Raw genomic sequence first — 15,159 nt, forward strand, 5'->3', positions numbered from 1 at the left:
TTTTTTAAGTATTTGAAACCTTGAATAATCTCGAACAAGAGCTTCGTAATAAGAATCTATGGGTAACATTTGCTCCTGGGCAGAGGACCAAGAAGTAGCCTGTGCACTACTTGCATCCCACTTAAACCCTCAAAATATGGCTAAAGTGGAACTTAAGTGGTGGTTAAGAGTTGTCTAGCCTGCTGCATGGGGTGAATTTCATCCTGTATGAATAAGAGCAATTTGGTGTTCCCCAGAGAAACATTAGAGTTGTTTAAAAGAAATCTGTGACAATAGTTTAAGGATTTTGAGTACTCCCACTCCATCAAATGCAAGCACTTTTTTTCTGGCTTTGCTCTTATTTACTTAAACTTTTCAATCCTTAACTCCTATCCTGGAGATTTCAAGGGCTCATCCTGCAGTCTAGTACAGCATGCACTCTATGACTCTTCTTCTGTCTTGGAAAAATCAGATGCTTCTGTAGAGATCTGGAATACTCACTGAAGTGTGTGTATAAAAATGTATGATATTTAAATGTTGTTTGTGTATTTATTTAGTACTTAATAGTTTGTACTTAGACCCATGATTCAGCAAAGCAATTAAGACACATTGAAGTGATGTGGACGGCACTTGCTTAAATGTTTGGCTGAATGGGGATTAACTTCTGCATGTGTTACAATATAATTGCTTTCTGTATTCTTTTATCCCTGTCAATTAGCCAGATGCTATAACTTTAATGGCTGGACATTTATTCTGGATTAAATCCTGGTAACATTTAAGTCAGTGGCAAAACTTTGATTTCATTTTCATTCCAAAGTTTCTGATTCCTTATCTAGAATAGATTTGATTTTTAGCTAAAGTTGAAACAGCCTCAAAACATTTAGCATCTAAAATGGGTTCAGATGATGCATCTGTGACAAATATTGCAACCTCATGGAATAGATTTGGGGACCATACTGACATACATTTATGTATCACTGTGGGCCAGGGATTGTATACAACTCCAGGGGGGAAGGGTTATCGCAGCTCCTCAAGAGCCAGAAAGAATGGGAGGTGATTAAGGTGTATCACTTAGGTTGTAAACACCCCCAGAGAGACTTGCATATAGTGGTTCAGACTGGGTTTTTTAGCATAAAATTGTAAACTGACTTAAGGCCTTTTTCTGATCCAGCAAAGGGAAAGGATCTTCTGTCCAAAGAGGGCCCCAACGCTTGGTTGGAAAGACTTTGGCCTGCTAGAGCTCTGTTGTTACCTTAAGAATAAATGTGCTTGCTTAGAAAGAGCTGTGTGGAAACATGTAACCTCCAGTAACACCCTGTTCAAAGCAAGAAAGCAAAACACAGATGCTGGCCTGTAGGCAGACTGGCTCAATGGGGATACCACAGTGTAAGGCGGGGAAACTGTGCAGCCTTAAAGCCCCCTGGTCAGAGGGGAAAGGGACAGAGAGGTGATGACTGGAGTTGGAAACCATAAGTGGGTACCCTCAAACTGTGACAGCATCAGTGTACACTTGGCTAGAAGTATGGGATGACAAAGATGAGACAGATTCCTCTCTCCTTTTTGTTTTTTTAAAAAGATACCTTTCTCCAGTGTATTAATGAACATGTGCAACACTTTTGAAAAAAATGTCAGTGAGACAAATGCCTCTCACAAAACATAAGGGAAAGTTAAGTTAAAGAAGTGATCATAATAATTATACCAGGGCCATTTTAGCAGAGCAGTTTATTTTGGAAGAGAAGCTAAAATCTCTTCAAAAACTCATAATTGGTACTTCCCAAGAAATAAAAGGTCAAACTGAATAAATTCAGCTGTAACTCGACAATATCATTACAAAGGCATAATCAATAGTTTTTTGCATTTGGAAATAATGCCAATCATATGCTTTCAGAAATGTGCCATCCCATTAGTTCGCTGACCGTTATACTTGCTATTTTAATAAAAACTGTTTATTAAAAAAAGCCACATTTTAAAGTTCTGTAAAGATGTTTATGCAACACAGATATGTAGGTCAGATTCTCAACTAGTGCAAATTCACATAGCTCTTGAAATTATTGTGTGAAAGAAGTATAATTAAAGCAAAAATATCAGCAAATGAAGTTCAAATAGCAAACCTGTAGGACCAGAATGGCTTTTACAGCAAGTTCTAGACATCCTGTCAGGAGCATCTAGTGCCTCAAATACTTGAAAGATTTCATTGCTTCCTGAAACAAAATTGCCCAATTCCAGGTTGGAACCCAGCATAACAATACTCCTGGGGAGAAAAAATAATCTGAGATTATAGATCATAAAGAACAGTATAAATAATCTAGCTAATAATGTACTAGCAGAAGTCTTAGCAAACCAGATATTCCTAGTTCTCCTATTGCCAGTTCACAGTGATCAGTCCTGTTATATTTCAAGGAGAGCCACAAATAACAATACTCGGCAAACACTTAAACATCTTTCATCTCTTAAACAAGTGAATAAATGGGGCTTTCTTCTAGTATTAAGTATACAGAAGGTTTTTTGCGACTACATTTTTGTAGAAGGGGAGAAATGTAATTTCTTCCATCAATTTATAAGCACAGTAAAAATTTTTATAATTTTATAAATACTTGAAAGATTTCATTGCTTCCTGAAACAAAATTGCCCAATTCCAGGTTGGAACCCAGCATAACAATACTCCTGGGGAGAAAAAATAATCTGAGATTATAGATCATAAAGAACAGTATAAATAATCTAGCTAATAATGTACTAGCAGAAGTCTTAGCAAACCAGATATTCCTAGTTCTCCTATTGCCAGTTCACAGTGATCAGTCCTGTTATATTTCAAGGAGAGCCACAAATAACAATACTCGGCAAACACTTAAACATCTTTCATCTCTTAAACAAGTGAATAAATGGGGCTTTCTTCTAGTATTAAGTATACAGAAGGTTTTTTGCGACTACATTTTTGTAGAAGGGGAGAAATGTAATTTCTTCCATCAATTTATAAGCACAGTAAAAATTTTTATAATTCTCCTAGTACATACCTTTATTTATCATACGCCCTGTCCTAGAGGGCAGCAGTAGGGGTGTTTTTTGTCACCTCTTCTGTTTAACTACAAGGGGTTCAATGGCCAAAGCAGAGATTCAGGGTACCACAATACATGGTAAAAAACTTAGAATCGCTCTTACTGCAGATGATCATGGCTTCTTCTCAGTGAAACATTTGCTCCATTCATGCCTTACAGAAATCTTAAAGGCCTACAGCACTATGGCCCCCATTTAGCAAACATTAAAGAAGATATCTAATCTTCAATTGGAAAGCTTTGTTTGTACTGAAATTAAAACACACATAATAATTTCTAAATTAGTACACTTAGAAATTAGGATTAATTAAATTTACAGAGATAAGTGATCAGGTTGATGAGATTTGCTATCTTTTATGTTAGCTTCAGCCATTTTGGAATGCTTTCCTTTACCACAAAAATCTCCTTCCGTCAATAGGATACAGTAGTGGTGAATTGCAAATAATGGCCACGTTAGGGTAACTAATTTCTTTGTTTGGTGCTGACAAGACACTCAGTGCTGATGCATTCCTTATGGCTGTTTGTTTTTTCAGGTGATTTTACCTTTTTGCTGCTTGTCTTCCCCCATGCTCCTTGTTGAAGTTCTCCTTCTAATGTACTGCTAACACCAGTTAAAGCGGAAGATACACTCCATTCCTTCACAGCCAGTGAACCTATCATCCTGTAACAAATTTTAGTCAGACAGGTTTCATTTTTTCATTTAATTAGGAAAATGCTCAGCTGATCAGAGAAGTGGAGGTGGACAGAGTAACAGCTCTAGAAAGAAAACAAGTGGAAGCAATCAAGAAGCTCTGGGCAGATCCAGGAATCCAGGAGTGCTATGATAGACGGAGAGAATACCAGCTCTCAGACTCTGCTAAATAGTAAGTACACAGTGCTAGCACAAGGTTGACCCCAGGCTTCTCCCAGAGCTACAAAGAGTGGTGGACTCACCCTGCTTAAGTCAATCTACTCCTATATATCCCTGGGCCTGAAAATTTCATCCACCTTTTAAATTAGTCTGAGATTTATGCTAAAATTTTAAATAATTCTGTGTAAAATGTTTGTTTCCAATCATCTTCTTTCTGTGCAGTTACCCCCCCCCTCCAATGCTGAGGTCAGCACAGCTGGTACATAATTAAATTTCCTTTTGGGGAGAGCTTGAAAACAGCTGCACAAAATACATCAACGTCAAGCAGGCAGGGCAGTGTGTTTCACAATTATGTAATAATAGTTTTAAAAGTACGTAAATTAGGGAATGAAATTTGGTGTACAAATTAGCCATATTTGAAAGTTCTCAAACTTCACTGTGAAGTAAATCTTCCTTTGTCTAGTGTGGTCTAAATTATAGTTCTGAGGTCACAGAAGTAATCTGGTGATTTGCTATAGCTCCTCGGAGGAAAAAGTGCTCTTCACATTCTTGGTCTGTGCTAAACATCTATTCTAAAGAGTTCCTGATTATGAAAACGTAACCGTTAATGTGTTTTGGGGATCTGTATTGTCCTGTATTTCACAACAGGATTCTGGCCCATCTGCTGTTGCTGTGTAGTGCTGAGAAGAAAAGTTGCAGATATTAATATTCTGTACCTGTAGCGCTCTTTTGAGTGGTTTCTGACTTCCTCAAGTAACACTTATTTATCTAAGCACAAGAATGCGATAGTCTGACTAAACCCTGGCTTTATAAACCACAAATCTTGTGCAATCAAAGAGGTTAAATTAGATTTCTAGACTAACTGCATTGAAGGCAGAAAACTCTTACCGATTTCCTTTATCTATAAATGAATTTATCTATACGTGACTAATCAATCCATTTGTTATTAATGTAAAGCACAGAAAGTAGACAAATCTCTTTAATATTAAAGAGAAGTAAGAAAACTCCTGTCAAACACCACCAAGCATCTTCTGGAAAACACTTCCAATCCTTAGGGTGGGGAAATCAATTATTTTTTGTCAAGGTCCAGACTCCAGAGACAATAATAAAAGCATAAGTAAATAAAAAGATTTCTGGGGTCCATTCAAAAGTGTCTGGCAGTCCAGATTTGGCTTGCGGTCCACCTATTGACTACCGCTGCCTTAGCGTATGTGTACACTTCAATTAGACACCTGCAGCTGGCCCATGCTAGGACCCTGTAAATTGGGAGGGTCTTAGAACTTGGGCTGCAGTTCCATAGTCAGAGCCTTGCAAGCCCAAGTCAGCTGCAGATTTTAATTGCAGTGTAGAGATTCCCTTAAATATCACTTTTTATACACAGTTGTGTAAATTGAAGAGCTGAAGGGTCCCATCTGCATGAGAATCTGGAGAGGGGAAGATGATACCACACTTTGTATATACTGAAACAATGTGTTGCCTGCATGGCAGTATTATTTTACTCCAGAAAAGAATGTGGATGACAAGTTTGTTATAGATTATGAAGCTTTTGTCTAAACAAATAAAGTTGCTTAATAGTATTGTCAGTCCCACTGCAAGGAGTCTAATACATGGACATGAAGTGACTGGATGGTGAGCAAGGCTAGAACATTCATGAAAGTTTCAGTTATCAAACTTGTGAGATAAGAGTTTACAATTATTTTGCATCCTTCTGTGGTGTTATGCTGGGCCATGGTAGTCTTTGGCAACTGGAGGGAGAACTCAATAACTTTGGATATAAACCAAATCAACTCTCTGAGGAAGTTGGGGATGCCTAGGAAACGCCTCTGGTATGGAATAAATAAGTGGGTATCTGTAAATTCAAGGCATATACTTGCAGGTACTGTACTTAAAAGAACCTGGTATAAATTATTTCTCTTATGTTAAGTATATAGTTCTTCCATTTGGTTTGTGGGTAAACTGTTATGCTTACTGCTCCATATTTTGATTCATTACATCAAAACATTTACTTAGCAATATATACTTGTATCTTATTTTGCAGTTACCTTACTGACATTGATCGTATTGCCTTGCCCTCATTTGTGCCAACTCAGCAAGATATTCTCAGAGTCAGAGTACCAACTACGGGAATTATTGAGTATCCTTTTGATTTAGAAAACATTATTTTTAGGTAAGATTGACTGTATTCTGGCAATGTATGAAATAAATTAAAAGATATGACTTTATGAAATTGTCTGCAGAGACTCTGCCCTTAAGATTACAGTGAGCCTTATACTCAAAACAGGATTAATATCAGTTTCTTACACTTCAGTGATTGAATTTAGTCTCCAAATTCAATAAGTAACTCTTTAGAGAATTAAATTGTCTATGGTTTTTTTAAATGACATTTTCTAACTTTTCCAGAGGATATTTAAAATCCATTCCTCTTTGAGACTGGGCCAATTTAATTTTTTAAAAAACTTTTGCCTTCCTATATCCAAACAAGCCCAGTTACCATGTATTCCAAACTGCTCACACACACACCACATAGAATGTCAAAGGCCTCTTTTCAAACTTAGCTTGAAGATATTACCAACAACTTAAGAGTTATTTCTCTGATTTGACAATAAGCAACTTAAGAGACACTGACAGAATGGTCCAGATCCAGCAGTTACTCAGTTCTCTGGCACGCTTTCCCAGCCTCTGGAGATCTCCTCCCCATCACCAGATAGTCACTTTCCCTGCCTCTCTGCTCGCCCTTCATGCTTGATCCCAACTTAATGACACGAGTCATAGGGAGAAGGACCCGAGTAAGATCCATCTGACTAACCACAAGAAGCTAATCTGACTGAGACGCTACCTCCCTAGCTAACATGCAAGCTCTGTTTCTTCAGCATATTTGACTATAGGCTGTCCCCATCAGTGTGTCCTCTCCCTTGTTACCAACTGCAAGCATGAAAGGGGCAGTGAGAGGGGAACCTTGCACCCAGAGCTACATGGGAAGTAGAGTTTGAAATTCTGCAAGCCATGCAGCTTCTCTATGGAGTGACCTGTCCTGTGGTTTATAATGAATGTCAATGAAAAATATTTAAAATGCTGTGTGCAGTTAGGCCACAGAGGATGGGGGAAAATATGCCAGCAATCCCCATGGTATTGGGAAATGAGCTGAGCAGTAGGGCTGAAGAGTTTGGGCAGTTGAGGCTGGGTTGTCTTGCTGTACTGTTTTTTCTGCCCACCTGCCAAACCCTGCTTCACTCCTCCTTGGATAGGCTTGCTTTTCCCATATCCCCAGTCCACGCAGACAGATCTACAGCCATCTGCTACCCCATACCTTCCCCTGTTGTCCTCTCTTCTTCTTTCCCCAGCCCCGTCCCAATATCTCCTATTGCCCTCTGTCTTATTTTAATATCGGAAATGCTCACAAAAAATTAACTTAAAGTTGCACAACTGCATTTTCTGTAAACGCATCCACTAAATAATAATAGTATTTAGCTTTTATACAGTGTGTTTTCTCATCTGTAACTCTCAAAACACTTTAAAAAGGAGAATATGAATAATTAGCTCTAGTTTAGAGTTAAGGAAACTCAAGTGCAGCGAGTTGCTTGAGGTCCTACAGCTGATCTGGGTGTAATAGAGATCAGGTGTCATGACTCTCAAACTAGAGCCCAAAGAGATCATCAGTAAAGCACTCTCATGAATTAGACATTTGAGAGAGAAAACTATAGGACGATACATGGTCAGCGTAGCAAAAAGTTAACTGGGATGCCCAAGGTTCCGTACTATGACATGCTATTAATCACCTGAAAAAAGGAGGGAAGAGCAAGGTGGCTAATTTTGAAGATGGCATAAAACTCTTTTGGTTAGTCAAACTTAGCCCTCATCATCACTAGAAAATAAAGATGTGATCTGAACTTGAGGTAGCTACTTGAAGTAAGATCCTAGCAACAACAAGGCAGTGTTCAATTGTCAAATGAGCTAGCAAGTCAAATTAAAGATTACACTGCTGCATTGAATTTATCATTGGGCTCAATGAGTAGTGATCAATGGCTCCATGTCTAGTTGGCAGCCGGTATTAAGTGGAGTGCCCCAGTGGTCGGTCCTGGGGCTGGTTTTGTTCAATATCTTCATTAATGATGTGGAGGATGTCGTGGATTGCACCCTCAGCAAGTTTGCAGCAGTGTGCCCTTGTTGCCAAGAAGGCTAATGGCATTTTGGGCTGTGTAAGTGGGAGCACTGCTAGCCGATCAAGGGACGTGATCATTTCCCTCTATTCGGCATTGGTGCGGCCTCATCTGGAGTAGTGTGTCCAGTTTTGGGCCCCACACTACAAGAAGGATGTGGAAAAATGGGAAAGAGTCCAGCGGAGGGCAACAAAAATGATTAGGGGGCTTGAGCACATCATTTGAGGAGAAGCTGAGGGAATTGGGATTATTTAGTCTGCAGAAGAGAAGAATGAGGGGCATTTGATACCCCCTTTCAGATACCTGAAAGGGGGTTCCAAAGAGGATGGATCTAGACTATTTTCAGTGGTACCAGACATCAGAACAAGGAGTAATGGCCTACAAGTTGCAGTGGGGGAGGTTTAGGTTGGATATCAGGAAAAACTTTTTCACTAGGAGAGTGGTGCAGCGCTGGAATGTGTTACCTAGGGAGGTGGTGGAATCTCCTTCCTTAGAGGTTTTTAAGGTCAGCTATGTTTCTAAGAACAATAGAAGAAAAAATCGTTATTAGTATTTATTGTTGGTATGATTGTAGTGCTTAGTGGTTCGTGCACCATCAGGTACTAATTATGGCAAGAAACAGGATTAGATGGGCCACAGGTCTGCTAATGTATATCAATTCTTATGTTCCTTTATAACATGCACATCAGCATCAGTGCATTTGTCCTTCCACCAAAAGCATCATCATAGCCAAACATATGCTGGCTCTTTAGCTTCACAAAAAAACCCTTATTTTCAACACAGAACCAACTACAGAGCACACAGGGCACTCTGATGCACAACACTCAACTCCAACATCACACCTTTTCATCTACAAACAACAAACAGTCTTTATCACTGCCTGTGTGTCTATAGGGAAATATTTTGATTAGGGCTGTCAATTAATCACAGTTAACTCACACTATTAACTCAAAAAAATTAATCACAATTAATCTCACTGTTAAACAATAGAATACCAATTGAAATTTTACATTTTTGGATGTTTTTCTACATTTTCAAATAGTGATTTCTATTACAACACAGAATACAACATATACAGTGCTCACTTTATATTTTTGATTATCATTTTTACAGTGCAAATATTTGTAATCAAGAGTTTTTCAGTTCACCTCATACAAGTACTGTAGTGCAATTTGTTTATCATGAAAGTAACTTACAAATGTAGAATTTTTTTGTTACATAACTGCACTCAAAAACAAAACCATGTAGAACTTTAGAGCCTACAAATCACTCAGTCCTACTTCTTGTCCACCCAATCGCTAAGACAAACAAGTTTGTTTACATTTATGGGAGATAATGCTGCCTCTTCTTATTTACAATATCACCTGAAAGCGATAACAGGCATTCATATGGTACTTTTGTAGCCAGCGTTGCAAGGTATTTATGAAAAACATTTGTATGCCCCTTCATGCTTCAGCCACCATTCCAGAAGACATGCTTCCATGCTGATGTTGCTTGTTAAAAAAAAAAAAGTGTTAATTAAATTTGTGACTGAACTCTTTTGGGGGAGAATTGTATGTTTCCTGTTCTGTTTTTCCTACATTCTGCCATATATTTCATGTTATAACAGTCTCGGATGATGACCCAGTACATGTTTGTTTTAAGAACATTTTCACAGCAGAATAGCACTCAACCCAAGGTTTAAAAATCTGAAGTGCCTTGCAAAATCTGAGAGGAGTGGTGCGTGGAGCATGCTTTCAGAAATCTTAAAAGAACAACACTCAGATGTGGAAACTACAGAACAAAAAAAGAAAATCAACCTTCTGCTGGTGGCATCTGGCGCAGATGATAAAAGTGAACATGCGTTGGTTCCGCACTGCTTTGGGTTGTGGTTGAAGCATGAAGGGACAAATGAATCTTTAGGACATTTGGCATGTAAATATCTTGTGGTGCCAGCTACAACAGTACCATGTGAACTTCTGTTCTCACTTTCAGGTGACATTGTAAACAAGAAGTGGGCAGCATTATCTCCTTCAAATTGTAACCCAAACTTGTTTGTCTGAGCAACTGGTTGAAATCTGACTGAGTGGACTTGTAGGCTCTAAAGTTTTACATTTTTATTTTTGAATGGAGGTTTTTTGTACCTAATTCTTCATTTGTAAGTTCAACTTTCATGATAAAGAGACTGCACTACAGTACTTGTATTAGGTGAATTGAAAAATACTATCTTTTGTTTTTTACAGTGCAAATATTTGTAATCAAAATATAAAGTGAGCACTGTACACTTTGTATTCTGTGTTGTAATAGAAATCAATATTTGAAAACTTAGAAAACATTCAAAAATATTTAAATGGTATTATATTATTATTTAACAGAGCGATTAATGTTTTTAATCGCTTGACAGCCCTAATTTTGATCTAACTGAAGTTGGAGAGAATTAAAGTTGCATGTGATTAGGAGAAACTGGAAGTATGCATTATCAGATTTTCTGTGTCAGAACTAAGTTTGATGTGGAGCTGAGACGTCTGTGTGCATGTTTGGTTATCAGTTTGGTAGTAATATGTGAGCAGAGATTGCTATGAATGTAAATGTTGGCGTAACTTGTAATTTTCTTGATTTTTTTTTTTAAGTGATTGTGTTGAGAGGAAATGCACTTGAGCAATTCTGAGTATTGGATCTGGAACATTTTATCCCTGATGGCATTAAATATGCAGTTATGGGAGATAAACATTTAGTTTTACTCACTTAACTTTACTGCTACTTTCATATAGAAAGAACCTGCATAATTCTACATCCCCTCCTCAAGAGCTGCATTCAGAAAGCTGAAGCAGATCATGATGGTAGCTTTCATATATAATGGCTTGCTCAATTCATTCTGACCTATGCTGATATTTGTGATCCTTCAGCAAGTGAATTAACTTAAAATATGTTAAATAGCTTCCATGTTAGAAGTAGCTACACTTTTTATGGGTCAAGTGATTCTTGGAAAAAATGGTCTACAAAGTGTCTTGGGTTCTACTGGTTGACCGCTTCTCTATACATATTAACTACATATAGTCAAATGATGACACAAAACAATCATTGTGCTGTTTGTTTCTGTTTAACAGAATGGTGGATGTAGGTGGCCAGAGGTCTGAAAGAAGGAAATGGATTCACTGTTTTGAAAGTGTTACCTCCATCATTTTCTTAGTTGCACTAAGTGAATACGACCAGGTCCTGGCTGAATGTGACAATGAGGTAAGGAATGAGCGGATCTCGATTAGGCATAGAAAAAAGAGGCTTGTATTTCTGTAAGAACAATAAAACCCACTAGTTCTTTATAAATGCATGTATTACTAACAGTTTGTCCCTACAAAGTTGGAAGTGCAGCATTATCCATCCATAAAGTTATTTGACATTGAGTCATAGTGACTGTGGCTCTATTTTAATGTATACTGTGGGACAAAACTGGCTCTTGAGCTACAGACTTGCGGGCCTTACAGCTTCTACACAACCCAGAAGGACCTCCTGAGGAGCTTCTAACTGCTGCAGGAATCCGTTTTGCCTCGCTCTTTCAGTGATAACAGCTTTTCACATATTAATATTAAAAAAAACAAAACCTAATGAAATGTCTAATATAGAAACAAAATGTCTAAAGTAAAGGCTATTAGACTATTGAGTTACAACCACGTCATTAATAGAACAGTCTAGTTATTGAAAGAAACCCAAGTATTTGAAAATCAGGAAGTTTATACTGTGCAATTCAAAAACCCTAAACATCTGAAAGTCTAGAAAGACAGTACTCACAAAGTATAAATACCAATCCTCCTCAACTCTGAACACTGTTCCTCAGCTGTCTTTCAACTATGGGCCACAGACCACCACAGTCCAAAAGGAAGCTGCACATACTGTGCATAGCTGCCACTAATTATGGGCTGGAGACCTGATCCTGCCTACACTTCCATTTGCCAGCTGAGAGTGGGGCAACAGTCTCCCACCAAAAGGAGAAGAGAAGGCAGTTGAAAGGAAAGCAGCTAAGATTGTTGTTGTTAATATACCACCATAAGTACTCCTCTCTTTACAAAATAGAGATTGAGTGCCTTTGCATCCATTACCTTCTGAAGTATTTTAAAGATAATTACTATCAAGTATGTGGATGTTCTCTTTAAATATATACATTTCCTAATCCTCTTCTGACTTTTATTAGCCTCTAGGCATCAATATCTTGCGGCAATTTGTTCTATAGGTTAAATGTGTGTTGTGAGAAACTATTTCCTGCAATCAGTTTTAGATTTTCTGACTTTGTTTCACGGAACAAAGAAGGTAAATAGTCTCTTTCTAATCTACCATTCATTATTTTGTATACTTCAATCGTACCTCTTATTTTTCATCTCATCATATGAAGTCTTTCACAACCAATCTCCGAATCCTTATTTTTTCCCACATCTTTTTTTGAGAGCGCGTGACCACGACTGAACACAATATCCTAAGTAAGGCTATAAGGCTTGGATTTATAGAACTGTCTTATTAGAACTGGTCTAAAAATTGCTAATAAAAGTTTAGGTGGAAAATTCCAGTTAAGTTGAATCTGAACTGTTTCACAAAAACAGTTCAGGTTCAAATTTTGGTCAAATCACAGGCAGAGTTCTGATGGAAACCTCTCTGGTTCTCTGCTAGCTCTCCTGGTAAGCTGCTGGGAACTCCAAACTTCTTCCTATGGAGGACACTTAGGGCTTTCATGCTCCCTGCCCTGAAAGCCTCATCTTCATCTGCAGGGAAGCTGCAGACTGTGCCACGCTGGGGACCCCCTGGCTTCCAGACTCCTGAGTGGGAAGTCCTGGGAGTGAGCTGGCCTGAGAATCTGGAAGCCCTGCATCCCCAGCCTGGGGATGACTGCATGGTGGAGCTGCTCTGGCAGTTGCAGATGTTTGGGAGCCCTGGCAGCTGTGAACTGAAATGCTTGTCATGCTCCCCATGGGGCATGTTTTGTTTCAGAAACACTGTGTCATGGTTTCTGAAATGAATTTTCAGTTTGTGGAAAATTTCCTGCTAATCAGAAATCTGTAGGTTCAACCAGCTCTAATTATAATACTTTCAGTGTTTGCTAATCCATCCCTTATGAATTCTCCCACTGCTCTTTGGACTGCCACTGCACATTTTAGCAGAGGCTTTAATTGGGCTGGCCACAGTGATGTCCAGTAATACACATGAGTAGTTCAGATGACTTCTGATGTGCATTACCTTCCGTTAAATTTTGTGCGTCGTCATGCCGCCCGTTCACTTCGCTTCAGGCAGGCCGGATTCAAAGCCGTGTGTGTATAAAAATATTAAGTAGGGTAGTTAATACTTTTGCTACAACTCTGCTGGGCTGAGAGAGTCTGGTAAGAGAACTTGAAAACGCACTGGTTTTATGGAGAACTTTATTTTGGATTGATGGTTGAGGTGTGAGTGATTTGATTTTTTGTGTGTCCTGATCATGTATATGGTAATGCTTTAAACAATTGAATTTCAAATTCATTTGTCTCCTTGTAGAATCGAATGGAAGAAAGCAAGGCCTTATTTAAAACGATCATCACATACCCATGGTTTCTGAACTCTTCAGTCATTCTGTTCTTAAACAAAAAAGATCTTCTAGAAGAGAAAATCATGTACTCCCATCTAATCAGCTATTTCCCAGAATACACAGGTGAGCTTTTATGCTAGACTATGTTCACAATAGTGACTTAAAATCAAATTTAAACTCTAAACGTGAGTGTTAATCGCCTTACCTTTTCCTGTTATTAGTTCCAATTTCCCTGCCCGCTTTATAAATGAGATTGTGTAATATATTTGAGGTAATTATTTGGCAACTAATTTTTTTAAAATTCTGCCTGTTAAAATCTAGACCTAGGTCATAGTATATAATAAAATGCAGTTTTGTTGTTTTGAAAACCTAGGCCTCGATCCTGCAACATGTGGGCAGATTGCTGAGCCACAGACAGCCCAATAGCAGCTAGGGCAATCTGTGAGACTGTATTGTAAATAACAAGATCAGGGCCAGAGGCTTTTAAAAGCGCTGATTTCATGCAGCCATAGTGTTAGACTTAAGATGCCAGAACACAGGAAACCCACTTTCATTTAGCCTGACCTCTGATAAAACACACATTTCTCCTCTTTGAGGTACCTGGGCACAACTGTGGCATATCACCCTGAATATTTATTGCTAGAGCTAGGAGGAGACTGGAGTCTGATTTTAAATATTACAGCTTTTGAATGCAAAGTTGAAAACTGTGCATTTTGATACAGAGGAAGATAATTGGTTTTACCTATAATATAGGTAAACTTAGGGAAATATATATCTCTTGTTCCCTTGTACTACATACTCTAAAAGTTTCTAGTACATTTTCTAGGTGTTTGCTGAATATATTGTGGTATAGTTACTTTATTCTCTACTTTATAGTCATTCTCATACTGTCTAGGCATTTCACAAATAACTGGATAAAACAAAATAGTCTAAAGAAAACCCTTTGGTGCATTTTAACTTAACATTGCTGTTACCTATAAAACTTGCTTTAAAGTGGGTTCAGTTGGATACTGAAATTCAGTATCTATTCAATAATCCCAAAAGAATGACGGACCTACACTGATGATGGATTAAGACTGTGATTTAAATCAGCATTTTAGGTGCAGAACCGTCTGTCGTAGTAAAATGCATTAGCTTGCTAATTAAATCCTATTGAATCCTAAATTTAAGTTGAGAAAATTCCTTTGATTAAAATACTTACTTACAGAAAGTCTACCTCCCTCTTAAAATAAAATCCCAGGATGCAGACTGCCATAGAAACATCTTATAGTATGCAGAGCTATATCAAATATTCAAAAAGAGGGAAAACTAAGAATTCAATAAGCTAATAAATATACCGTGTGTTATGTATCAGTCTGACAATTTAGTCTTATACATTAAACATTGTTAGCACTTCTGTGTGATAGCAGCCTAAAACAAACATACATCCTCAAAGTAATTTGTAGGAACACTTTTGAGTGAACGTTGTACTGATGACAGTGTTTTACCATAGAAGTTTATCTGAAAGTTTAATTGTAACCGTACCACTTCTACATATTATTAACAAGTTTAGCCCCACTAGATATATAGCTTTTTGTTGATATGCTTGCATAATGTTATCTC

At 38.0% G+C, this 15,159-nt stretch overlaps 2 protein-coding genes across 3 annotated transcripts in view; one reads left to right on the forward strand and one right to left on the reverse strand.

The window, feature by feature from the left end:
• Positions 1-15,159, forward strand: part of LOC144265190 (guanine nucleotide-binding protein subunit alpha-14) — a 57,127-nt gene that overhangs the window by 40,752 nt on the left and 1,216 nt on the right. For both annotated transcript variants that reach the window (XM_077817555.1, XM_077817557.1), the window contains 4 exons: positions 3,738-3,892; positions 5,918-6,046; positions 11,123-11,252; positions 13,527-13,680. In XM_077817555.1, coding sequence (XP_077673681.1) covers positions 3,738-3,892; positions 5,918-6,046; positions 11,123-11,252; positions 13,527-13,680 — 568 coding nt within the window. The remainder of the gene's footprint in view (positions 1-3,737; positions 3,893-5,917; positions 6,047-11,122; positions 11,253-13,526; positions 13,681-15,159) is intronic.
• The window catches only part of VPS13A (vacuolar protein sorting 13 homolog A), a 285,176-nt gene continuing 272,596 nt past the window's right edge, over positions 2,580-15,159 (reverse strand). The window contains exons 73-74 of the transcript XR_013346200.1: positions 3,573-3,690; positions 2,580-2,643 (exon numbers count right to left, since the gene is read on the reverse strand). The gene's annotated coding sequence lies outside the window, so the exon portion shown is untranslated. The remainder of the gene's footprint in view (positions 2,644-3,572; positions 3,691-15,159) is intronic.

The sequence above is a fragment of the Eretmochelys imbricata genome, chromosome 5 (genome assembly GCF_965152235.1).
Source record: "Eretmochelys imbricata isolate rEreImb1 chromosome 5, rEreImb1.hap1, whole genome shotgun sequence".
Classification (NCBI taxonomy): domain Eukaryota; kingdom Metazoa; phylum Chordata; order Testudines; family Cheloniidae; genus Eretmochelys; species Eretmochelys imbricata.